At 41.5% G+C, this 24,556-nt stretch overlaps 1 protein-coding gene across 4 annotated transcripts in view; it reads left to right on the top strand.

The window, feature by feature from the left end:
- The window catches only part of SRPX (sushi repeat containing protein X-linked), a 40,025-nt gene that overhangs the window by 7,091 nt on the left and 8,378 nt on the right, over positions 1-24,556 (top strand). Inside the window, exons 1-4 of one of the 4 annotated variants that reach the window (XM_030954349.1) lie at positions 10,207-10,567; positions 13,795-13,854; positions 19,411-19,602; positions 20,213-20,389. In XM_030954349.1, the coding sequence (XP_030810209.1) occupies positions 10,399-10,567; positions 13,795-13,854; positions 19,411-19,602; positions 20,213-20,389 (598 nt within the window). In that variant the 5' untranslated portion in view covers positions 10,207-10,398. Of the gene's footprint in view, positions 1-10,203; positions 10,568-13,794; positions 13,855-19,410; positions 19,603-20,212; positions 20,390-24,556 lie in introns of those variants that run through there. The other 3 variants (XM_030954367.1, XM_030954358.1, XM_030954376.1) reach the window with 3 other exon arrangements.

Consider the following 24,556-nt stretch of genomic DNA (forward strand, 5'->3'; position numbering starts at 1 on the left):
TTTAAGTACTTTTGTTTTATTCTTATCCAAACCCATTCTTTTGCAATATTTTTGTCTGCCATATTGTAGGCAAATCATTAATATGTATCATACTTATAAAATCACTCAAACATTTTAGCAATAATATGCATTAAAAGCCATAATTTTTTTATTTTGTGTGTAATAAAAAGCAACTTTTAACTCTGCAGAAAGATAATGTTGATTTATAGCTCATTTCCCTATTGGAAGAGTAAATTGGTTTGCCAAAACAGGTCAGTCCAAAGGAATTGAAAATAAGTCCTCCATCTGAGTTAGAAATCAGTTCCCTATTTGTAAGCCCATCACAAGGAGTATGGGCTTAAATTTATTTGCAGTGGGTGAATGTTGTCTCTAATGTACAGTCCTGGTCTCTGTTTACTCTTCTGCCATTAACAAAGCTTCTCTTACTGCACAAAGACCATGAGAAGGCAGGACAGGGCACAGAAAAAGATCAGACTTGTAGTATGTGACACAGGAGAATAAAATAAAATATTAATAATGGATCTTGTGGCGTAGGTGGTGTTCAGGGTTCCAGTTCACAGTAAGCCATGCTCTCCAAAATGTTCTTGGCCTTTCTTGTATGAAGGCACCATGGTAAGTGGGGCTGACAAATGGCAACATAAGTGCACAAAGGGAAGATGAAAGTAAGACCTGATGGCTGCAAAGATGAGTAATTTAAATAAAGTTCAACCTGCAAGCCCTGGGCACCTGTTCCATTCCACAAACTCCTCACCCTCCTCCCAAGCCCTTTTCACAGCTGATGTAGCAACTCATGTTTTGTGTTATAAACATTACTTTTAAAACCATGCTATTCAATTCCTTGTCACCTCTCATTTCCAATGTGCGACTGCTGTGAGGAATTGCAGAGAGGGCACTTTCTGTGTGTGGAGGGGGAAGCTTGGCAGGCACCATGGTGCACAGCAACTCACAAGTTCAGACAGCACTGCAGCTTCTGGGCTTTTACTTGTCAGCCACCTGCAATGAGAGCGTTCCAGCCCTGCAACGGGCTCCTGAAAAACTCTGACAGCTGGAGCAAGCTCCCATCAGCAGCTGGCTGATGGACTGCTCCTGCTGACAGCTCCTTGCCAAGGCACAGGGCTGTCGAGGCATGGTTGAAACAAGCTGTACTATATCTGCTTTTTCCCAGAAAATGTTTCCTGTTCCCACAGGTGAGCTGGGTTACTGTCAGGTGTTGCTGGAGGTTGCCCTTTGGCTGTTTTCTTAATGTCAAATGTTGAATTTGTCTCAGGTTGCTGTTAAATCCTTACAAATGAGAGCCTGTGACTGCACAGGGGCAGAGTGGCCAGAGGCAGGTGCCTGGGGAGCTGCTGTGTGCAGCTTGTCTGACCCTTTGCCTTCTGCCAGGACTCCCTGCCAAACGCAACATCCCATTTTCCTCAATGTAATGAGGCCAGTACAGGTCTGTGATAATAGCGGCCAGGGAGTGATGCTGATTGTCTTTTGCACCCAAGACACACCACACTGTGGAACTGACTGTGCAGTATGTTTCTCATTTTTTTGTGTGTTATAGTAAAATTTTGTAAGAGGTGAAACTTTAATCATGGAAAGGAATCAACTTAGAAGCACATTTTTACATAGACAATTCTGTGTATCCTTTGGTTATTTGGTCTGTCAGCAGTGGAAATCCATTCAAATCTTTGAGCATTTAATCTGACATGGGTTCAGATTTGCAAAGAGAATGGTGAGAGCATCACATCCAGGAACGTGAGCACTTGATTTCATGTTTGTGTCTGGGTCATCCAAATCATTATGGCTTTTTGCAAAACCCATGTTCCTCAGCTGAAGAGGTTATTTTTCTATGAAATGTTGTACCTGGTTGAGACACATAGGAAACTGCAAAACTGATATTTTTCAATTATTTAAAAAAAAAGGTGGAGAATTCAAAATTTCTCTTTTCTACACAGAAGATTTCAGGGTAAGGTCTGTCCTGGTTCTGTGAGGGCTGGTAGGGGGACAGGGATCTCCCCCAGCAGCCCAGAAGCATAAGCAGAGCTGGGAAAGGGATCAGCTCTGGATACAGGGACAGGGCCACTCTGAGGCCAAGCCCCTGTCAGGGCTGGAGCTGCTGTGAGCATTATGGGCAGTGATACATCTCACATGTTTGGGTAAAATTCCACATTATTTACAGTGTATTAACTCTCAGTAACAATTAAGCAGTGGTTTCATTTTTCCGTGAGAACTATTTCTAGCTTTGTACCTTTTTTTGTGGATTATTTTTCCCCCAGTGTGTTTCACATGCTCCCTTTTTACATCCCTCTCTGGTCCACATGGCAGATTTGCAGGTTGTCAGTCTGCTTTTAATGGCACGCCCTGAAACCTCACAAGTCAGTTTCTCAGACTTTGATCCTTCTGTGAGAGGAAACAGCGAGAAATACAATGGTATCTCAATCCTGCCATTCTGAGGCAAACACCTGATCTTTGGTGTATGTTTTGAGTGTCTTTGACTACTGTAATATTTTGACACTCAGAAGAAACTGGTGTAACAAGAATACCAGCAAGTCTGTACATCTGTTACTCAAAAATATCTGTTCTGCTCCAAGTTTCTCTTGTTTTGTTTTTGGGGCTTGTTTCTGACAGTCTTTAATTGTCATCTTAAAGATGTTTATGAAACTTGAGAATTTTTTCAGTACTAAACTGATTTTGTGGAAACTAAAATTCATAGAACTGACTATTAAAGGATAATCTCCTAATTATGTTAAGTGAACCCTGACCTTGGTAATTTGAAGCTCTCTGCCAGCTTTGCTTGCTGCAGCTGGTCATTCCTGCCAGATGTTGTTCATCAATCCCTACATATCAGCCTGCCCTTAATGAAAGGGACCCAGAGCGTGGCCATCCTTGGGTATCGTAGCTGCACCAAACACAGCACAACTTCACATTTCCCTGCTGAGCCCTGCAGCTTCCCAGCACACTCTGTCCTGGTGTCAGGAGGCTGGGCCTGCACCTGCCACTGCAGTTTTTGGAGCTGAAGGAAACAGGGCATCATCATCCTTCTTGCTGAGGACCATGGTGCTGGCCATACCTCTTGTATTTTTTGTATTTAAAACCTTTTGTATATAAAACCAAGTTGGCTGTGTCCATGTTCCTCTTCTGTCCAAACAAGTTTCTTTTAGGGTTCCTTTTTAGGTGCTTCAGTCAGCTCTCCTGTTTCTGGTAGTGGCAGTGGATTTTCCATAGCCCTTTTCCCTCTCCTGAAGAATCAGGGTGTAATTCTGGAAACATGGCCTCAGTATGTTGAGGTCATTAAGTTTGTTTAAGTTATTATATTGGTTTTGCCTGGTCTCCTTTTGCCTTAAACCAGCAGTTAAGGTTCCAAAGGCAGAGGAAATTGAATATTATTTTTATTTTATTTCCTTTTATTTATTTACTTTCTAGTTTGGGGCATTTGCAGTTTCTGAGCATTGTCTTCGGCACTACAGCCACATGTGTATGTGTGTGTGTGTATATATATATATATATACACAGATAGTATATATATATATATATATATATATATATATACACACACATAAAGAATCATAGAATATCCTGAATTGGAAAGGACCCACTAGGATCGTCAAAGTTCAACTCCTGGCTCTGCACAGGGCAGCCCAAAAACACCACCTGACAGCATTGTCCAAATGTTTCTGTAGCTCTGCCAGGCTGGTGCTGTGACCACTGCCCTGGGGGAGCCTGTTCAGTGCCCAGCCACCCTCTGGGGGAAGAACCTTTTCCTAACATCAACCTTAACCTCCCCTGACACAACTTCAGGCCATTCCCTTGGGTCCTGTCACTGTCCCCACAGAGCAGAGATCAGTGCCTGCCCCTCCTGTTCCCCTCACAAGGAAGCTGTGACTGCAGTGAGGTCTCCTCCAGGTTGAACAGACCAAGTGCCCTCAGCTGCTCCTCACACAGCTTCCCCTCAAGGCCCTTCTCCATCTTTGTAGCCTCATTTGGATGCTCTCTAATAGCTTTATATCATTTTTATATTGTGGTGCACCAAACAGTGTGTATCATCAGTGAAGCTGGATCTTCTAAGCCAATATCCTCTCAAATGACCTTGGCAACCACTCTTTCAGAAGGAAATTTGTTTACCCTCTTGATTTTGATGGAAGTGAGAACATCTTCCTGATGGGGATTTGCCACTGCCATGAATATTAATGAAAAAAAGCAAGGGTTTTGGGCGACTGTCTCAAATGTTCCTTTAAAATCTAATCAGCATTATATTTTGCTGGCTCTGTGAAAAGAACGTTTGACTCTACCTTAGGATGTGATTAACATTGATTATTTTAAACCAAAGGAGCAAGCTGCTTCTTATAAATTGGTTTATACAATTTCTGGGCTTTTGGCTATATTAAATACTGTTTGTTGTGAGGCTGTTTTTAATGCTCTTCTTTGTAAAAAGATTAAATTCCTATCTCCTGACTCCTGACAGCAGTTGCTTACTTTTTCCTTCAGTTATTGGTTTGCTATTAAATTTGAAGCTCCTTTGCATCTTCTTTTGGATTTTGAGTTCCACGTGTTTTTCCGTTGTCTTTGCTCAGTTTTTGTCCCGTTGACTGCCCTGTTTCCCCTGGAGTTGTTCCTTCGGCTGTTCCTCACTGGTGCAATGCCTGCTTTTTCTCTACCCTTGCAAAGCACTAGTAAAGCATGAGCAGAAGTAGTCCTGGAGTCCTTAAAGTCCCTATTTTCTTCAAAGAAGGGTGCTTGCTGCCAGCTTAGGGTTTATAGTATTTCTGTGTTGCTTCTGACACTGTGTCTCCACTTACTAAAGAGCAGGAGGAGATTACTGTCGGCAACATCACATTTTTCCACTCCCCTTCTGTTTTCTAGGAACTTGTTGGAGAGTTTCCTATGGATTACAGCAGCTCCTGATGCTAGTTTTCAAGTGTTGGTGTAGTGTCTCACACTTGACACTGAGATTTTTTCATAGGGAGCCTTTCTTTTAGTCTGCTCATAAAATCTGAAAAACCTTTTTAAAATGGCAGAGCTTCAGAAATAATGTGTCTGAAGGATAAAAAACCCCAGTGTATCTGGTACTGTAGTATTCAAAGTTAGAAGCTGAGATGTGCCAGTTTCCAGTGTCAGCATTAAAAATAAAAAAATTAAAAAAATTCTTCCATCTGCCACCAATTCAGAATAGATCAGGATTAGTTTTCAGTCTCCTCCTTTGGAAAGTTATCCAAAGTCCACTGGAACTCATCATTAGAGAGACTTTCAGCTTAAATGGTCTTTATTTAACTAAACAGTTACCAGTAGTTCTATCTCTTTTCAGTCTCTTTTTGACCTTCTGTAGGTGACTTCCTGTTTTTGTGTTTTCAATGTGCTCCTAAAATGTAAGCCTATGTTAAAGACCCTTAAAATCTTAATATAAGGGAAAAAACCCCATATTGAAATATGTTCACAGGAATTATTTCTCTGTTTTCCATTCAAAGTTACTCCCTTCTTCCCAGAAGTGAGAGTCCCTTACTCCTGACTGCAGTGATGGTGTCTACATGAATTAACCACCATCTCATGCTATGGAATAACCACTGAGACACTGCTCCAGGCTCTGACCCCTCACAAAAAACAGCCTTTGCAGAGCCTCTTGTATTTTGTCAGACACAGAGGGCAAATTCTTCTGTGTGGAACATTCTTCTATATCCATGGACAACCCCATAGCTGCTGTGCCTATTGAAGGCTAAGCCAGAGTTTAGGTATAGCAGAAAAGCTATACCTAAAGCTAAACTAAACTCGAAAAGCATCTGTGCTCAGGGTAACAAATATATTTTGCAGTATGCAGCTAAATGGCTGTGCTTTGTGCAGATGTAATGCAGCCATACCTTTCTTATACCTATCAATTAAAGGATGTACATTTTGTTCAGCTGAATTGGTTTGCATTTTAGTGTTCATGACACTTTTCATCCTCTCTCTGGTAACAGCCTGTGACAGTTTCTGATCATAAAGAGAGACGCTGCCACTAAATTTTTTAGCATTATTTAATGAGGAGTACCTTAAGAAAAAAATCAAGCTTTGAATTCCTCACAGCCTGAACAAGGGAAATGTTTTTCTCTCATCTCTTCCATGTTTCTCTCATCTCCTCTGTTGCTTTATGAGGCATTATGAGGTGCCTTTCCAAATGAGCAGTGACTTTGTTTGTTTGCCGGCCTTCTCAGAGTTTTTATTTTGTTTTGCTGTATTTCACTTTATTGAAAGTTCCTTATTCAGGTGGAGGGAGCCCTTTAAAAGGGAGGAAAGAGGCTTTTGGACTTTCTCTTGACAGCTTAAAAAATCATGGAAGCTAACTCTTCTTTTTCCTCTGTTCCTTATTATTTAAGACTTTGGGCAATGAGCCAAAACAAACAAAAAACAACTCACTGGTTGGGCTGAAAATCAGTATCCCTTGAAGGCACTATTCATGTATGTAATATTCAGATTTTTCCCTTTGAGCCAAGCTCCCAGCTTGATCCCATCCTCTTGATGAATCATTGTGGCACCTTGTGGCTCATACTGCTCAGCCACTGAGGGAACATGGCTTATGTGGGAAACATGGATCAACAAAGGAGATGACTGATACTTTCCTTGAAGCTGTACCAATGTTAACTCCCAATTGTATCTTTATTGGCCCTTTGAGCTTCTTTTTTTCCCCCCACAGTAATCAACACTTTATTGCAATAAAGTAGAATTTAGAGGCTTTTCATCTATGTATTTCATTGTTTTTTGGTCTACATTTTCCTTAATTTTCTGTTGAAAACCCAATATGTAGATGTATACACGTTTGATAACTTGAAATTAAATTAAGTTGTCGCTTTTCATTGAATCACCCAAATTGTCACATCACAAGAGCAATTCAGGGCAAACCAGAATTTCCAGAATTAGAATTCTGGCATTTTCTTTAGAATTTCCAGAACTGGTATTCTGGAAATACCTCGTTTGTTTTCATTGAATATAAGGACACCATTTTAATGAAGAATATTTTTTTTAACAGCTTCAAATGAATAGTATTTAAAAAACAACCTTTGGCCATTTAATGGTGTAAACTGCAAGCAGCATTTGGACATACTGCTCATTCTAACACTAAACACCTGATTACAGTGAAAGCAAATTCATTTGCCATGGAGCAAGGTATCCAGGAGCAGACTGGGACTGCACTAATGTTCCTGGATCTTACGGAGGTGTTGGCAAAGGGGTTTGTAGCTTCTTGTTATGTCTGCCAGCTTTCCCTTGACTGCAGCTGTGTTACAGCACTTCTGCCTGCATTGAGTCAGAGCCATTTGAGCCACTTCCACTTTTTATTGCCAGTCTGGAGTGGGAAAAATAAACCAAAATCAGTGGTGGAAAGTGTTTTGCTTTGGTTTTGCTGTATCTAAGATATCTACATGTCTCCATAAAAGGAAGCAGATTTCAGTTTTATTTTACAGAGCTTTTCTGGACTAGCACTAACTTCTGTATCTATCTAGTTTCAATCCCACCACTGATTTTTCTGAGAGTAAACTGCATGGGCATGGCTACCTGCTTCTGGAGATGGGATTTCATTGAGGTGAAGGAAACTCCTTGATCTGGAGTAGTGCTTTTTTTGCTGCACAATATTTGCCAACACATGAAACAAGTTTTATTTTGTTATCTGCCTTCTATGCAGAGCAATAGCTCTCTCAACATGTAATTAATCTACTTGGAAGCACCTTCAGGGCTTGGTGTCAGCTATAGTGTTTCTTCATAGTCACATTGGGTCACAGGTGGCAAGGGAGGAGGAAAGAGATAATCTTTTGAGAGAAGAACCCATGCCTGCATTTTCTAATCCAGTTAATGATTTCTGTGTAATTGGGTGATTTTACTTCACAAAGCATAAACTACTGCTGGCATGCGAACTTCAGGCATCTCTGACCTTTTTTGAGCTTGATAATTCTGAAGTTTTCCGTTCTGCATTTCAGTTGTGCTTTGATTGTGACTTTGAAAGAGCTCTTCTTTGATGGGATCTTCTATGAGGCATCTCTCTTGAAGCAAGTTAAAACCTGTGCACTAAAACATGGTGTTTGCATCTTAATCAATACTGAGACACAGTGAATTAATCTGTGTACAGCCCTGAGAGGATCCTATTGGTGTAGGATTGCTTTCTGTGCCTAAAAGACTGTACACCTGCCAGGAATAGAAGCACAACAGTAGACTGGAGCTTGTGGTTGTGCATGGAAACTCAAATCTGTGCTATACACCTGTGTATTTCCATATATATGAGCAGAGAAATGCTTAAACAACTCTGGAAGTTATTCATTTAGGGTAATAAACTGCACCTAAGATTATTAACTTGGCTGGCATTCAGGAACATGCCATGATTTTCTTGATATCCTCTGCTTCTCAGTTAAGCGCAATTGTTGCTGAATACAAAATTGTTGTGTTTCAATGCTTTAAGGTCCATTCCAACCCAAACCCTTCTATGATGGTAGGATTTCTATAATAAAACAACAACAAAATACGTATGTGAGGCTTCATAGACCAGATGCAACAAAACACCTAACTGTGCAGGCAGTTTTTAAACAAATACTGAGGTCCCACCAAAGCAAATAGTTTTTAAACATGAACTTTGCAGACCTCTGGGGTGTAATGTTCAGCCAGTAAAGAATGAGATGAAAAACCCAGCTTTCCATTTTTAGTACCATCATAAAGATGAATGGAAGTATTTTTACACACAAAATGTGAACATCATGACCATTTTGTGCCTTTTCTGCCCCGTCATGTGCTTCTTCCAGACTTCTGAGGTCTGAGTGACCTTAGCCCTGCCATTCTCCAAGAAGCTCTTCGGTTTGCTGCAGTGGAGCTAAGGTTTTAAATTCACATATTTGATATGGCACATATTTGATATGCCTTCAGGTACTGTGGAATGTAAAACTCTGAGGCAAAACATTGGAGGAACTAAATCCAGATGTTACAGACTTACTGGTGAAAACTGGTCATTCTCTTCTTACACATGGTTAAACTGATGACCTTGTGAAAATGGGAGGAATTCCCAAGCACTTTTTCTTTGATTTGAAGGATAGGTTCAATGTGAAAGGAGCTTTCTCTTTCTGCCCTGTATCAAGAGTAGACAGTGCCTGCACACTACAGAAAATGCTGCCTAGATTCATTTAATTAATGTTGTTTTGTGTTCTCAAGACTATCATAGTTTTGAGGTGGCTTTTGGTTTTTCTGTAGTCTGCAGACTACAGAAGATGCCACCTAGGTTCATTTAATTCATGTTGTTTCTGTGTGCTCAAGACAGTGTCATTATAGTTTTGAGGTGGCTTTTGGTTTTTTTGTTGTTTTTCATTTTGCTCTCTTCTTTTTGTTATTCTGTGAAATCTACCATGCAATAATTGGCTATTATTGCTGCATTTTTAGTTGGTTTTTTTTTTTTGGCTGTTCTCTGTTTCCCAGCAGCATTAAAAAAGTTGGAAATGTGGTGATCTTTCCACTATAGGCTAGGGTGGAGTGGCTGGAAAGGTTCCTGGAGGAAAAGGACCTGGAGGTGCTGGGCAGCAGTGGCTGAACATGAGCCACATGTGCCCAGGGGAGGCCAGTGTCACCTGGCCTGTGTCACCAATAGTGTGGCCAGCAGGACCAGGGCAGGGATTGTCCCCCTGTACTGGTGCGGCACACCACGAGTGCTGTGTCCAGTTCTGGACCCTTTAATTCAGCAAGGACTTTGAGGGGCTGGAGCATGTCCAGAGAAGGGGAACTGAGCTGGGAAGGCTCTGGAGCACAAGTGCTGTGAGGAGGGGCTGAGGGAGCTGGGCTTAGCCTGGAATGAAGGAGCTCAGTGGGCACCGTGTTGCTCTCTAGGACTCCCTGAAAGGAGGGTGAAGCAAAACGAGATCTCTTCCACCAGGCAGCAAGAGATGGGATGAGAGCACGTGGTGTTAAGCTGCACCAGGGCAGGGCATTAGAAGAATATTTTTTTTCACGGAAAAGGTGGTGACACATCGGAACGGGCAGTCCAGGGAGGTGGGGGAGTCATACTCCCTGAGGTGTTTAAGGAACGACTGGACATGACACTCGGTGCCGTGTTATAGTTGACATGGTGGTCACAGGTTACACTCGATGATCTCAGGTGTCTTTTCCAACCCTGTGGGTTCTGTGATGCTATGGGAAGACATCTGGCCAGGCACGCAGTCCCGGCCCCTCGGTGCCCTGGCTGAGGCAGGGCCGGCGTAGCAGGGCCGGCTCACGGACCAGGCGGGGATCCCGCACATCTCTCCGGGCCAGGGCACCACAGGGAGAGTCCCGGGGGCCACCGGGCAGCAGGAGCCCCTCGGCGGGGGACAACACACAGCACAGGGACCCCGGAGCCCCGGCGGGCCCAACCCTTCCCGGGAAGCGAGGCGGGGCAGCGGGAGGAGGAGACTCCGGCGGCGGCCGGGAGCCGCTTGGAGAATGTCCCCGTCCCGCTCCTCTTCCTCCTGCTCCTCCTCCTCCTCCTCCTTCTCCTCCTCCTGCTGCAGCCCCGGCGCGGGCAGAGCCGCCGTGAGGAGCATGGGGAGCTGCTGGCTGCGCCTCGCCGCGCTGCTTGCCCTGGGCGCCCGGGCCAGCCTGGAGTACGAGGGTGAGGAAGGGGCGGCGGGGCCGGGAGCGGGGCCGGGGCCGCTGCACTGGATTCTGATATAGAAATGACAGCACCGAGCTCTCCTTTTCCGTCGCTTTCACCGCAGTTTTCCGTGCCAGAACTTCGCAGTGGCATAAAGCCATAAAGCCGTGCTTTCTCAGAATCTCCCTTCAAGGCTCTTACCAGGAATATTAGAAGCCAAATTATCCGTTCGTTTAGCAGCATAAAAAGTACACTAAGGTAGGCAAAGTGATGAGTTACTGGCGCTGTTTCCTGACACACTTTCTTCAAGTGCTCTCTGGGGTAAGGTCGGTTTACACAAGCTGAAGGTATGGGCTTGTACCCCAAAAAATTATTGTTGTAAAATGATTTTCCAAAATGTCTCTTTTTAATACTCCACTAAACCATGTCTCTAAGTGCCACATCTTTGTATCTTCTAGATACCTGCAGGGATACTCAGTCAATCATTTCCCTGGGCAGCCTGTTGCAATGCTTTTGACAACCCTTTCAGTGAAGACATGTTTCCTAATAGCTATTTTAAACTTCCCTGGCCCAGCCTGAGGCTATTTCCTCTCTCTCATCCTGTTGGTTGTTACCTGGGAGAAGAGACACACCCCACATGGCTACAGCATCTTTTCAAGCAGTTAGAGAGAGTGATGAGCCTCCTTTTCTCCAGGTTTATCAACCTTAGCTCCCTCAGCAATTCCTTATAGGACTTGTGTTCCAGAACCTGTGCTGTTTCAGGGCAGTAAACTGAAAAGTTTCAGGTTGGTTTAATGTGCTACACTGTAGTTGTCTATGGCTTACTTTAAACTCAAAGGGGTAAATAATTCTTAGGTCAGTCCTGGGAAAGCAAGTGTGCATAGCTCTTCTGCCTCTTCTGTCACATTCCTTCTTTTTCTCTGTTACAAAGGAATTATAGCATGTGAAGTGTTGTTCATGTGTATGCAGTGCCTGGCTTGGCACTGTGTTCTTATGCCCTGATCTTGCCATCAGACCTGTTCAAGTGAACCTCTGCAATAGGGACAGAATTTTATTTTGTGAATGAAGAAATCTTGTTTTTTCCTGACATAAACAGAATTGTGTAAATCCATAGATTAATCTTTAAATAAAGTGTTATTGCATGTGTTTTGCTTGACATCTACCAGAACAAAGTCCACATCTGTTTTTCGCAGGAACCAGCTGTACCCTGAACTGTGATAATTTTACCATGCCCAACACAGAACAATGTCCTTATATGGACTGGCTTGGTAGCCAGTTTTGAATAAATGTGAGGCAGAAATGCTTTAATTGCTGAGGAAATGGAGATGATCTGGCAGCACCTTTTCCAGGGCTCGCCAAGCCTGTTGGGGTTATTAAGAAAACATTGATTGTTAGGAAACAGATATGACTCTATTCTCATTTTGAGACAGAAAATGAGCTGGAAATGGGAGATGTTGAGCTCCATCAGGAGAGCCTGATGGAGCAAAAGCAGTGAGTTTTTCTTAGAAAACTGTCAGAAGCACTTAATTGTTTCTTGTCTAAGGAAAGGCAAATGCATAAGAGCTCACATAATTCTGAGATTTACTAATTTTAAATGCTAAAGTCACTGCACACTAAAATTTGGACAGTTATTGGTGATAACACTGAGGTAGCAGTTTTGTAGCCCTCAAAGTGAGTAATTAGCTAAGAGTGTTCCAATCTCTGGCAGAAAAATTGATGCTTAGAAAAGTATTCATTTACATATCAAGTTCTTCGTGAAGCCCTCAGGGATCACAGCTTGCTCTTTTTGCTATGCAGTCAGATTTCAAGTGCAAAAAAAGTTTGGTTTTATGTTCAGAAGTCTCTCAGATGTCAGTGTTTAGGTATCAAAATTGAACCTCAACAATAAATACTAAAAATCCAGAGAAATTATAGTGATAGAAAGACTTCATTGTGTACAAGTCCCTCAATTTCAGAGGAAATTCATTTCTTCAGGTGCCAGCTCAAACTGGTGGAGGGATTCCCAGCAATCCAGTGCTGGGGAAGTGCTCCCATGGACCATCTGCAGATACGTGGGCTGGGTTTTCTTGAGTCTGGTAGAATAAGAAACCAAGTTTCACCATTTTCTGGGCAGATATTTTGGGGTTTTTTTAATAAGAAATGGAATCTGTTGACAGATGTTGACAGAAATCAAGCTCTTGGGTTTGATTTCTGCTGAACAGTTGCATGCTTTGCACATGGAATCAGTAGCTTATTGAGGTACCTGAATTAAATAATTTTGTCTAATTTTAAGCAGCAGCTTGTACAGACCATAGTTGCAGACAGCAGCAAATGGTGATGAAATAATCCCAAATGCTGTAACTTGAGATTCCGTGTGAGAAGCTCCTGTGGCCCCTGAGTACCTGCCCATTGCATACAAGGTTTTTAAGAGGATATCTCAAAGGGGGAATTTTTATGAGCTCTTCTTTGTAGAAGAGATTTATCTAGAATTTAGACTAGCGTCATGCTCTGAATTTGCTGATTTTAAATGTGTTGTTTAGGAATTTTGAAAGCTTTCTTGCCGACTGCTTTGTTTCATTGATGGTTTATTTGAGTAGTAGTGCTCCAGCTGGTTTCTGGTTTTTAGAAAGCAGCTTCTACCTTTATTTTTCCAGCCATTGCACAGGGTTTTAAAAGTATGGAGCTTTGTTGTCTCTTTATTTGAACAATGCCAGAAGAATGCTTGAAACCAAACTGTGTTTTTGATTTGAGTGTAACTTGTGTTTGCAGGTCATGTACCTCAGTGTCTTGTTCTTGGTGTCAGGATCTTACAGGTCATTAAGGATGGTTGGACTTGAGTTATTTACATTTTACTTTTGCTGTTTGGCCTGATGGCTGTTAACTGCCATTGACACTATGGGACCACTTTATAGTGAAACCTCAGATGAGCCCCTTCACCTGTACCTGCTCTGCTCGCTCTGCTCAGCAGATCACCTGCATGGTTGCTGTAACAGAGCAGCTGTGACTTGGCACGTGCCATTTAACATTGCACTAGGAGCACCAAGAGAAATTTATTGTTTCACTTCATTATCAAATCCATTTGCCCCTTCCAAATTCACTATAAAGTGGGTCTGCTATGACTCTGAGCTTCAGAGAAGCCCATGCTGATGACATTGCATAGATTATTGCATCCTAATCTTGCATGTCTTTTCTCAAAGCTTTCTTTTATTTTTAATTTATATTTCCTTTCTTGCTGCAGTTTTTTTTTCTCTTCTTTTTTATTGTAGGATCAGGATATGCACCCCTTGAAGATGATGAGGATGTTTATGCACGCAGTAGATACAAAGGTGAATGCTTTGCTTATGTGCTAAAGAGGATCAACTGCTTGCTGACAGAAAGCTTCATTCTTTTTTCTTTCCATGGATTATACAATCTTGGTGATCCGGCTCCATGTTTTTTCTCATGGATATTTAGACCAAGATTTAATTTCTGCTGTTTTTAACAATGGAAATTAGACCAAATATTGATCACAACTCTTTCATGCACCTGAGTAAGTAACTTTTACATTGCCTATGCTCCTGGGAGATCAGGTTGTTGAATGATGAAAATCCGGAAGAGCTTCTCTTTATTATCCATACATGCTAACAAAACCATCAATGCTAAGCTGACTCCAAACCTGGGCTTACTGATGGTAATGTATAGAAATACATGCAAGAGAACTTGATTTTCATGACTTTTTTCTTTCCATAGAATTGCTTGTATTTCAGGTTAACCTGCTACCTGAAGTGCCAAGTGAAATGTGTTTTACAAATGCATGTGTGCATTCCAAAACCAAATTATGTAGCTGGATGAGTGAAGGGATGGGCATATTTATAAAGCAAATTCAGGTTTTCTTCCCTATTCTGGAAGACTTTGCCATTCAGCAAGAGTGAGAAGTTTTTTGCCACTACCAGTAAATCTTCCATTTGCTGTGGCAATTTTCTAAAAAGTCTGCTTTTGTCTTAATATCACTCTCCTCTGCCAAAATTTCTCAGAAGCCTAGACACTAAAGAAATGTAGCATTTCATTTGTCACTTAAATGATAACTGTTTCTTTTTAGTAAATTAATCTGTGGATGTACTAGAGTTGTCATCATTTTGATTACTTAAAAATATTGGTCATTGGTGTCTTGTTGTACATTATTGATTCTCTGCAAAGAATCAATGGGCTGTATAAGAGGTAAGTCATAAAATAATTCAGACCTTTATGAACAGCCAACGGAAGACACAGTTTTTATGGCTATGTTGCTGTTTTCATAAATGTCTCATCTTCCTCCCAGTAAAATACTCAAGTATAAAATTTTGCTTTCAAACATGTGCACAAATAATTCTCTAAAGCTTTATTTAGGTTAAGTAATTTTTCTTTGCTTTCTAACATGTGATCCCTATGCAGACACATAAAAAAGAACTCAGAGATCATGAAGATAAATCAATGCCAATTCATGCCAGGGCAGGCAAGTAGTTAAAATGTGGATTCTGTGTAAATTCTTTTTGTATGGTGATCCAAAGTGGATTATACTTGTGTCAGCCAAAATGTCACCAGGGTAAGTGAAACATAATGACTTGTTCACACAGATATTAAAAACTGCCCCAAATTGGGAAGCACTTCTGCCAAATGTTGAGGAACAGACAATGTGAATCTAAGAATATAAAGCATTGGCACAGAAAAGGCTGATTCTTCATTAGCATACTTCTTTATGTGGGTTTTTGGGGGGGAAGGGGATGGAGAAAGACAAAGCAAGATAAAACAGGCTGTGTAGCAATCTTCAGAGCTTCTCCTCGGATGTGCAGTCCACCATTTGGGTGTGGCCCATTTCTTAGCAAATAAAACTTAACAATAGCAGGAACTGGATGGATTTTGTAATTGGTGTTCACATATGCAAGCAGCTTTGGATTTTTCTTTCTGCACATGTGCAAGCAAGCACACAGATACATCCTCTTTGACATCTGCAAACAAAACATTGCAGTTTACTAGGAGGGGTGAAAATCGACCTCCTACTAAACCCTTTTGTCTTCATCTGGATGTTTTCCCACTTACTCAGCTTTCCAGAGAAACATGGCCAAGATTTTCTGTGCCTACAGCATTTTTAAGGAGTTTTTCCCTTCCTCCCTGGTGAACCATCAGTTCTGTTGGCTGGTGTAGCAGCAAGCAGCAGTACAGCTGATCACTTTGTGTGCTGTTTGTGAAGGAAGGGCTCAAGGTGTTCAAACAGGACTGAGGGGCTCTAGAAAGTGCTTTCCTTCCTGCCCCTTGGCATCTCTGATCACATTTCATGAGGAAAGGTTTCCTGAGTACAGCAGTTCCTGGGTCCATCACAGCTCCAGTGCCACTGCTCTGGTGATCCTCATTCCTAATATGTTTTCTCAGATACTGTAATGATCAGGCAGTATCCATAGCTCTAAAGGCAACATTGGGCTTCAAACATTTCTGTTTGCTGCTTGTTTTCCAGTGGTTTCAAACACAGGATACACTACTAAGTGAAAATTCAGGATATTGTATTGCTGAGGGACTTTTTAGTTCTTTTTTATGCTGAGGTGCAAACTTTCTATTAAACAAGAAACCAGTATATAGGTCCTGATACCTAAAAACTCAAATTTTAGTTGGATGAACAGAGCCTGGTATTGATGGTGAAGTTCCAGAAAAGGTATCTGGAAAATCTCTAGCTTTTATAATCCCCAAAGCCTTCAGGAACACAGCTGATCTTGCCTTGAGGCAGGGAACAGCTTATGTAACCCCTTGGGGCCTCACACAAACCTAATATTCTACAAGTGCTCTATGTAGCTGCTTAGCCTTTGAAAACCAATATGTGCCTTCACTTAAAAATAAACAAACTTTGATCTAAAACTTTGTTGTATTGTTTGATGTGCTTTTCAAGTTAGCTGGGTTTTTTCCAGCAGTATTGCTTGGTCTAACCCCCAATATTTGTAAGTGGCTTGTAAACCCTGCCTCATTCACTTTCTTCTAATCACAATCAGTATTAGAGTAAGCACTGTAATGTTTTAAATCAAACAGATGTTCCTCCTAAGCTCTTCAAGTTATCTGCATCCAAAAAGCATGCTTGCTTTTGTTTTTCTTTCTGGCAGAATCATTTGGTCCAATGTAAGATGCATTGTGCCTCTGTGTAGGAGCTGGTTTTGTTTCTGGAAACCACTGTAGCTGCAGTGATACTACAGGAAAGGCTTTTACCTTTTCAATGTTGTGTTTATGCATTAAATGGCATCTTTTACCTGCTAGTTATCTTTTTAAAGTATGTATATTTGGGTAGCTGTTTACTCAAGTCAAGTGTGTTTATAAAACCACAAAAATTTACAGAAAAACTCAGGCAATTTGCAATACCTGAAACAGATTCTTTGCCCTCTTTATTTTTTATTAGCCTCCTATATGCAAAGCATATTTGTCTTAACACCCTTTACAAAGGAAGTCAGCAATGTGCATTTGGAGTTTATACATGTGGAAAACCCAAGGCATAAATGTCTTGAACTGATTTGCTGAAGGATTGCGTAACTGGCTGGGGTGAAAGCTCAGCCCAAATGAGCTTTCATCCCCCCAGTCCTGCCCTTGCAGACAGTGTTGTCTTAGTAACTTCAGGTTTAAGCCCTTCTGCAGAAAAACTGAGGCCTAGTTCTTATTTAATGGGGTCTTCCAAGCTTGGATATGTAAATAAATGGCAGTTTAAGGTCTCAGGGAAGAACAAGTTGGGACAGAAAAGCTGGAGAGTTTGGGCATGAAACCACTGAAGCAGAGATTGTGGAAAAGCTCAGGAGCAGGAGGATTTCTCCAGGAGGCAAATGAGACAGAGGGTGTGAATCCAAGATTTGTGGCTTCCCCTAGAGAGTGGTCAGAGGTGGTGCCTGAGACTGCCCCAGCAGCCCTGGGGTAGCAGTTAAGGAGGCAGAGCCGGGTGTTGGCATCACTCATTTTTTCAGCAGTTGACTTCTGTTCCCATTAGCTCACACTCCTCATCTGTTGTCTCAGTTTTCATTTGGTGCACAAGAAGCATGAAAAATGGGAGCCACTGTGATACAGCCCCTCAACAAAATGGCCCAAGGCAGTGGATGAGGGGTTTTTTTAAATGTGTTGTGGGAGCTGTGGGATAGAGATGAGGGTGAAGGACAGGAAATAGTTCTAAAAAAAATCAAACCCCCAAAACCCATTCTCCACCAAAGCACTTTGCATAATTGTAAGGTAAATAGCAGAGGATGTATTTGACATTCAGAAAACAGGCTTATAGGTAGGAAGAAACAGAGCTGGGATGATTGTGTGGCTGAGCTAAAAAGCTGAACTGTACTTTACCCTTAACCTGAGGGGTGCTGTTAGACTGGCCTGCATGTGTCCTGTGCCTCAGTTACTGTGTATTTGGTGACACTGGGAATAATTTCAGTTACACATTTTTGTAAAGGATTTTTTACTTGAATTGCTGAAAGACAAAAATAAGCATAACACAGTACAACTGCTTCAGAAATGGATTAGTCTGAGGAAATGTGCCCTTAGTCTAGGCAAAAGATTGATAATTAGTCTCTGATGTTAGTCTGCAGATGCTATTTGTGTTTATTCAGGACCAGCACTGAAAAACACAGATGTAAAGTGTAGTTTCTGTTGGGAAAGTGTAAATATGTCCTAGAGACACAGCACACTGAATATAAATATTCCATGTATAAGAAATGCTGTATTGATTGTTGTTTGTTTATATATGGAGCTGATCCAACTAGTATAGGAAAATGCACTTAATAACTATGGGAATTGAGCTAAGAGTGAACATCTGCCAAACGTGATCTAGAATTTTTTTAATGTTGTTTGTGACTGTAAGTATGAAGGCTAAAAATCCTGTGGTTTGTTTGTTTAGGGTTTTTTTTTCATCTTCCTTGCAAAATTCCAATGTTTTTTCATGCCCCTCCCTCATGTCACACATTGTCACCGAGGATTTCAGGATTTGTCTTCTTTCCTTTTTGCTTTGCAATCCCTCCCTCCCTCTCTCCTCTCCGAATACATGCTTTTCAAATCTTGGATCTGAGAGAGGGCAGGCGTAGTCACTCCTTGTGTTTGGAAACTCATACTGAGGAGCTGCCCATTTTCTTGGTGCACCCTCTTGTCAAAGCTAAACAAAGAATGTGAAACTTTGGCTGGGAAGGGAAGTCTCTACTTGATATTCTTCTCACCAGCACTACATGTGGTGGTAAATCCCCACAAAGTGGGGGTACCCATATCCTGAGTATTTTACAGCATAGCCCTGGCCAGTTAATAAATGTTCAGTTGGAACAGGTTCAATGTGACATATTGGCAATATGATTTAGGTAAGTGGTATCTGCTAACTGTGGGAGAGCTTGAACCAACACTGAGTTTTGCAAGGCAGATTACTATGGAAGCAGAACTTAATTTTTTTTTAAATGAGCACTAAGCTAAATGTGGAAAGCTGACAACTGCTGCTAGATCAAGGTGTTCCTAGTGCAAAGTTCTCATATGAAAGAGCAAAAATTAGATCTAACAAAGTTGAATGTGTCTGCTTAAAAACAGGAGGGAAAAATGGCCCAGTTGTCATCAAACTGCCCACATGGTGGCACACTTATTCCATGGACAAAAAGCATAGTAAAACCCCGCCTGCCCTCACTACCCCTCCAATATAATGGCTACAATCTTTAATGTTTGTCATAAAAAAAGAGCTTCCATTCTTTAAAGGCCTGACCTCCTCAAGTATAAGTGCACCTCTGCAGTGTTCTCCAATTTAAAGATTGATGGCTTTTTAAATAAGAGGGATTTTTCCTTTTCTTCTCTGTGACCTTGATTAAGCAAAGTGATTTTATATTTTTGTCTGAACTTTTACATTTTTCTAATTGCTATGTGTGGGGCTTTTTTCTTCTCTGTGTCAGAAACACCGTGGTGCTCCCCCATTAAAGTGAAACATGGTTATGCAAACTGCAGGACACCTCAAGGGGAATATTACAAGAATGTGTTGGGCACCAGATGTGATATTCGCTGTCAGAAGGGCTACGAGCTGCATGGCCCTCACCAGCTGATTTGTCAGTCAAGCAAACGCTGGTCTGGGAAGGTGCTCTGCAAACGTAAGTGGTTGCAAAATCTTTGTGTGTGTGCCTTGTGCTCCAGCTTCAGACAATAAATTCTTATTTGCCATTGAAACTGATCTTTGGGTTGTTTTTTTATTTTATTATTATTTTACAGGTTTGCAGTATGCTTAGATATGTAGATTAGTTTGTTGTTGAGGATATCACCAGGGCTGCATGACATGATAAGCATCTCAGTGGTACAAACACTCGTGGCAGATGGGGAATATTTTACCAATGTGAGATTTTAATTTGTGAGAATAGTTTTATGACAGAGCCATAAAGCTCTTTTAAAATATTGCCCATCTTAGACTTTGTAGGTTGATGCAATTTGTACCAGGTGTCTAAATGGCCTCTTACAGTAAAACATGTACTGAGCAGAGAGGAATAGGTAGGTACCTGTCATCCCTTTTCTCATTAAATATTGTATCAGAGTTAAATTTTGAAATGCAGCTAATGAGAATAGTGTGGAAAAAACCTCACGTTGAACAAGACTTTCTCCCACTTGTTGTTTGCCAGCTCCGTCTTTATTTCTGTGTAATACCCCATTGTGTGCATTACTGCAGAGGGAAGGTAACAAGTTTCCAGAAGTGTCTGTTTCCTTTTCCAGAAAAGCGTTGCCCTACCCTGTCCATGCCGACCAATGGAGGTTTCAAGTGTTTGGATGGTGCCTACTTTGGCTCGAGGTGTGAGTACTACTGCTCCCCAGGCTACCAGCTCAAGGGGGACCGCATCGTCACCTGCATGGACAGCAAGGCCTGGAGCGGCCGCCCGGCAGCCTGTGTTGGTGAGTGAGGTGTTGGGGTGTGTGGTATCATCATAAGGTGCCTGCCACTGCCAAGTCCTGCACACATCAACTCCAAAAGGCCTTTTTGATCCAGTTCATGGGGAGAAAAAGCTACTGTCCTGTGGGATTCACATTCTCTGAACCTGAGAGAGGCAGAGAAGAGAACGATCAAAACAATTCTTGTCTTATTTGCTGCACCTGTGTTTGTGCACAAGTGGAATGCGTTGTGGAAGATTGTTTACCTGAAGGAATTTGGTAATTGTGGTAATTGGATTCTGGTGTGAGTGGTTTGTTTTCTTGACCAATCTCTGCAAGCTGTGCCCTGGTGGTCGGTCAGGAGACAGTCAAGATTTTGTTGAGTTCTTGTTCAGTTTCAGTTTAGATATAATATAATATAGAATAATATAGTTTGATGAAGTAATTAATTAGCCTTCTGATATCCTGGAGTCAGATGCACCATTCTTCCCACCCGTTGGGCAAAAATTGCACTGATACTGTGCCTCTTAAAGAAGCAGAGAGCAGTTTTCCAAGGGTGCAGGGTTCTGTCACTCAGTGCTTTCAGTCCAAAGCCAAGCATTGCCACTTTAATAGAGACAAGTCTGGTGTAAATGGCCAGCACTTTACAATGCTTGTAATAGCCTTTGGTGATTCCTGAGTGACTTCTTGATAGACTGTGGTTACTGTGCTGCTCTTCCAGCATGTTCTCTGTGCTGTAATCTGTCACACTCTCTTCTGCTTAATGATTAAAAACAGGTTTGAAAGTAAACCTGTGGAAACCCAGAGCACTGGGAATATTTCTCTGTCTGCTCTGGGGTGCCCTGACCCCCAGGGGAGCACTGACTTTGACCCTCATTCATGGAGAAAGTTTCCTAGACTTCAAGATAGACTGGAATCCACAAAAGTGTGAAATAGATTATAGAGAGTAGTGTAGGTGTATCACTTGGTGAGAAATTTAGGTTTTGGAATTTTTAGTATGTTGTGGATGGAAGCAAGATGGAGGGCACAGGGTGTGGTCCTGGGTTTCTTCTTCATGCTTCTTCTTCCTTCTTCTCCATGGGTTTGGGTGGCATTTTGTAACTGGGCAGAAAAGTCCCCATTGCAGTTCTTTGGGATCAGTTACTGGGTTAAAAGGGAAAATCATCTAGGTGTCTTTTCCTAATTGGATAGTTTAGTCTTAAAAGACCTTGTAACAAGAGATTGTTGGCCATTTTGTGCCTTCTAATGAAAAGCTGCCAACTCACAGTAGTGAGACTGTTTTACTGATAAGAAATAATAAACACTTGAGTCCAAACATGAACTATTGTCTCAAGTGCCTTCAATCCAGACCCAGAGAAACCAGCAACTGGTACCCTGGCAACTGGGACCCCCACAACAACCCATTGTCTGAACTGTTTTTCTTCCCTGGGATCATGGTCTTCAAATATATCCAGAGAATGTGAATGGATTGTAGTTACCAGCATGGTTGCAGTGAGCTAATTTAAATTCCAGCCTAGTTCACTCTAGTTATGCCAGCAATTTTCATTACATAGCCAGTGGTCTCCTGGGAACCTCAGCGAGAAGAAGTATTTCTATTTACATAAATCAAAAGAGAGATAATCAAATATTGAGATTTAACTTTCCTGACTACTAATGAAATTTCAGCACATAGTGAAGTCTCAGCCTGCTGCCACTGTTTCTGGGAAGCCTCTGATAAAAGCTTCAGCAGCCACCCACAAAGGAAAGTATTTTTTTGGCCATCTGAAATGGGTACCAGTAATTTAAAGCATGTGGGTGGTAGAGTGTTTGTGCTTAGTGTCTTGTGTGTATGATAACTTGGTTTTCCTCAGAATGCCTGTGGCTCAGTCTAGGTTGGCAAATGGCTTTGGAGCCTCTCCACTGTGGCCTGATGTTCATAAAATATTTTTCAGATTTCCTGTGATTTGTTGTTGTACAAATGTAGAAATGAGCTGCTTGGGTCTAGACTGTTTGTGGTGTCTCTTGTTTTTGTTTGTAAAGACAAGCTTTGTCCTTTTCAGTGGTGTGGGCAGAGGAAGAAAAACAAACCTTTTATGTTTGGAAATGATAAAATACTGTCCTCTGTATTTCCTGGCACTTTCAGAAGCTCATCTGTGTGCAGAGATGGTGAGCTTATTACAAAGGATGCTGTCTTGCAGAGTAAAGTAAGCAAGTACCTTAAGCAGTAAAGAGGCTAAGTTAGAACTAACACTTCTTTTTTATTCCAAAAATGCAGAGTAGTTGTTGCACAGGGTTTCAAGTCCCAGTTGTTGCACAGGATTACAAATCCCGAGTAACCCAGTAAATGTAACACTAAGATTTAAGTTGTGGTAATACTGCATAGTTTGGAGAAGATCCCTTCAAATCTTGTGTGCACAGAGTTCCTATATACAAATACTGAGATCTGTTGTTAGCTGACTGTTTAATAAGGTTATATTTTGACCTCTTGATGGGGAGGATAGAGATTTTTTCTGACCAGACATCACAGACATAATTGTGGCCAGGCATAATTCTAACAGTGCAATGACATTTGCAGTTGAACACTTTTTCCTTAATGTAATGCAGAAGTTACAGAGCTGCAGCCTACATAGTGGCCAGGAGAGGACTGGCTGAACAGCTGAGAAGTGAAATTGAGGAGAGCAATGAAATACAAAGGCAAAAAGGCTGCTTAATTTCTTAACTTTGATATACAGTGAGTTGCACTGTGCACAGTAGGGATGCTACTTGTGATCAGAGCCATGGGCTAGTAAACTTCATGTCATGGAAGTGTCCTGGGGATTCCACAGCTTTTGGCATTGAGAAATTACTTCAGACCTGAACTTGAAGTGCTCCTGAAAACAAGGGCCTTTCCTTTACCCTTTTATACTGCAGTTGCACTGTGTAGCATTTTTGCACTAGGTTATGTGGACTTTGCAGTACAGCAGTGAAGATCCATGTAGGAAAGGCAGAGGACCTTTCAGTAGTCAAACATGTACTCATTAAAAGGAAGGAAAAACAGGTGTATTTTTTTAAAATTAGATATGTTCTAGCAATGATGTACAGAAGTCCTTAGTGAGTATTCTGTCCTAACAAAGCAGACTGTCTCCTGCCCCCACCCTGTAAGATGAATGATATCCCTCATGTTGCTGAAATAATTTTGATTAAAAGAAAAATCAATGTACAGCTGGTTTTGGCTATTAGTTAGCTAAAAATGCCAATACTCACTTGAATAATATTTCCATTATATCTTTAATGCACTGTAACATGTATTGAAATAGATACTTTCCTCTAGAAGATGGAAAAAATGTCCCTGTCTTTTCTTCTGGAAAGATTGCTTTTTCCTGCAGTTTGTATAACAGAGGTTGTGGTAAATGGCTGTCACCAAGCTAAGTCATCATTTTGTCACATCCTGAGGCTGTATTGATAGGATGCTTGTCCTAGTAGTGCTGGCTACTGATGTAAGACCTTATTATAAGAGTTACTAGGAAAAAATCAAATGCAGCATTGATTCTCCACAAAATGGTAATTGTGCCACTCTTCTGTTGTTTCTTATTTTGCCATTACTGCAGGAAAAATAACCAGCATGTTAAGAGTAACATGCACAGCTACCATGCAGAGATATATTGATGTTCAGTGTGCTTTAAAAATGCTCTTAGTCACATCAACTACTGCATGTCGGGGTCTCTTGCTGGTCAGAGTGACCCCGAGAAGAGTTGGAAAGTCTCTTTTCCCTGCCCGGTGCTTGAAGAAGGAGTCAGAGCTCTTCATTTCTTGGTCTCAAGGTTGTTTATTGTATCTTATCTATAAAATTCTTTCTCCTGTCCAGCTGAAGTCCGCTCAGCAAGACAGTGCAGGCACTCTGCCTGCCCCCAGGGCAGTGTTATGTCTTTGTACTAAAAACTACGTGTACAATGTTCACAATTACTTTCCAATACCTATCACCTGTGTTAGGCAGTGAGCTTCTACTCTAAACTAATCTGTAAGTGACAACATCACAGCAGGAGATGGAGGCCAAGAAGAAGGAGAAAGGCAGGACATGCCCAGATCCCTCCATCTTGGCCCCTGAACTTCATTCTAAAAAACCCCAAAAATCTACTTTTTCACCTTGTGATAAATTCACTATCATTCTACTTAATTTGTCGTGGCTTGCAGATCTTCGTCTAAGGTTGGTAACTTGCTCCATGGGTCATAATC

Source organism: Camarhynchus parvulus, chromosome 1, assembly GCF_901933205.1.
Source record: "Camarhynchus parvulus chromosome 1, STF_HiC, whole genome shotgun sequence".
Taxonomy (NCBI): Eukaryota; Metazoa; Chordata; class Aves; order Passeriformes; family Thraupidae; genus Camarhynchus; species Camarhynchus parvulus.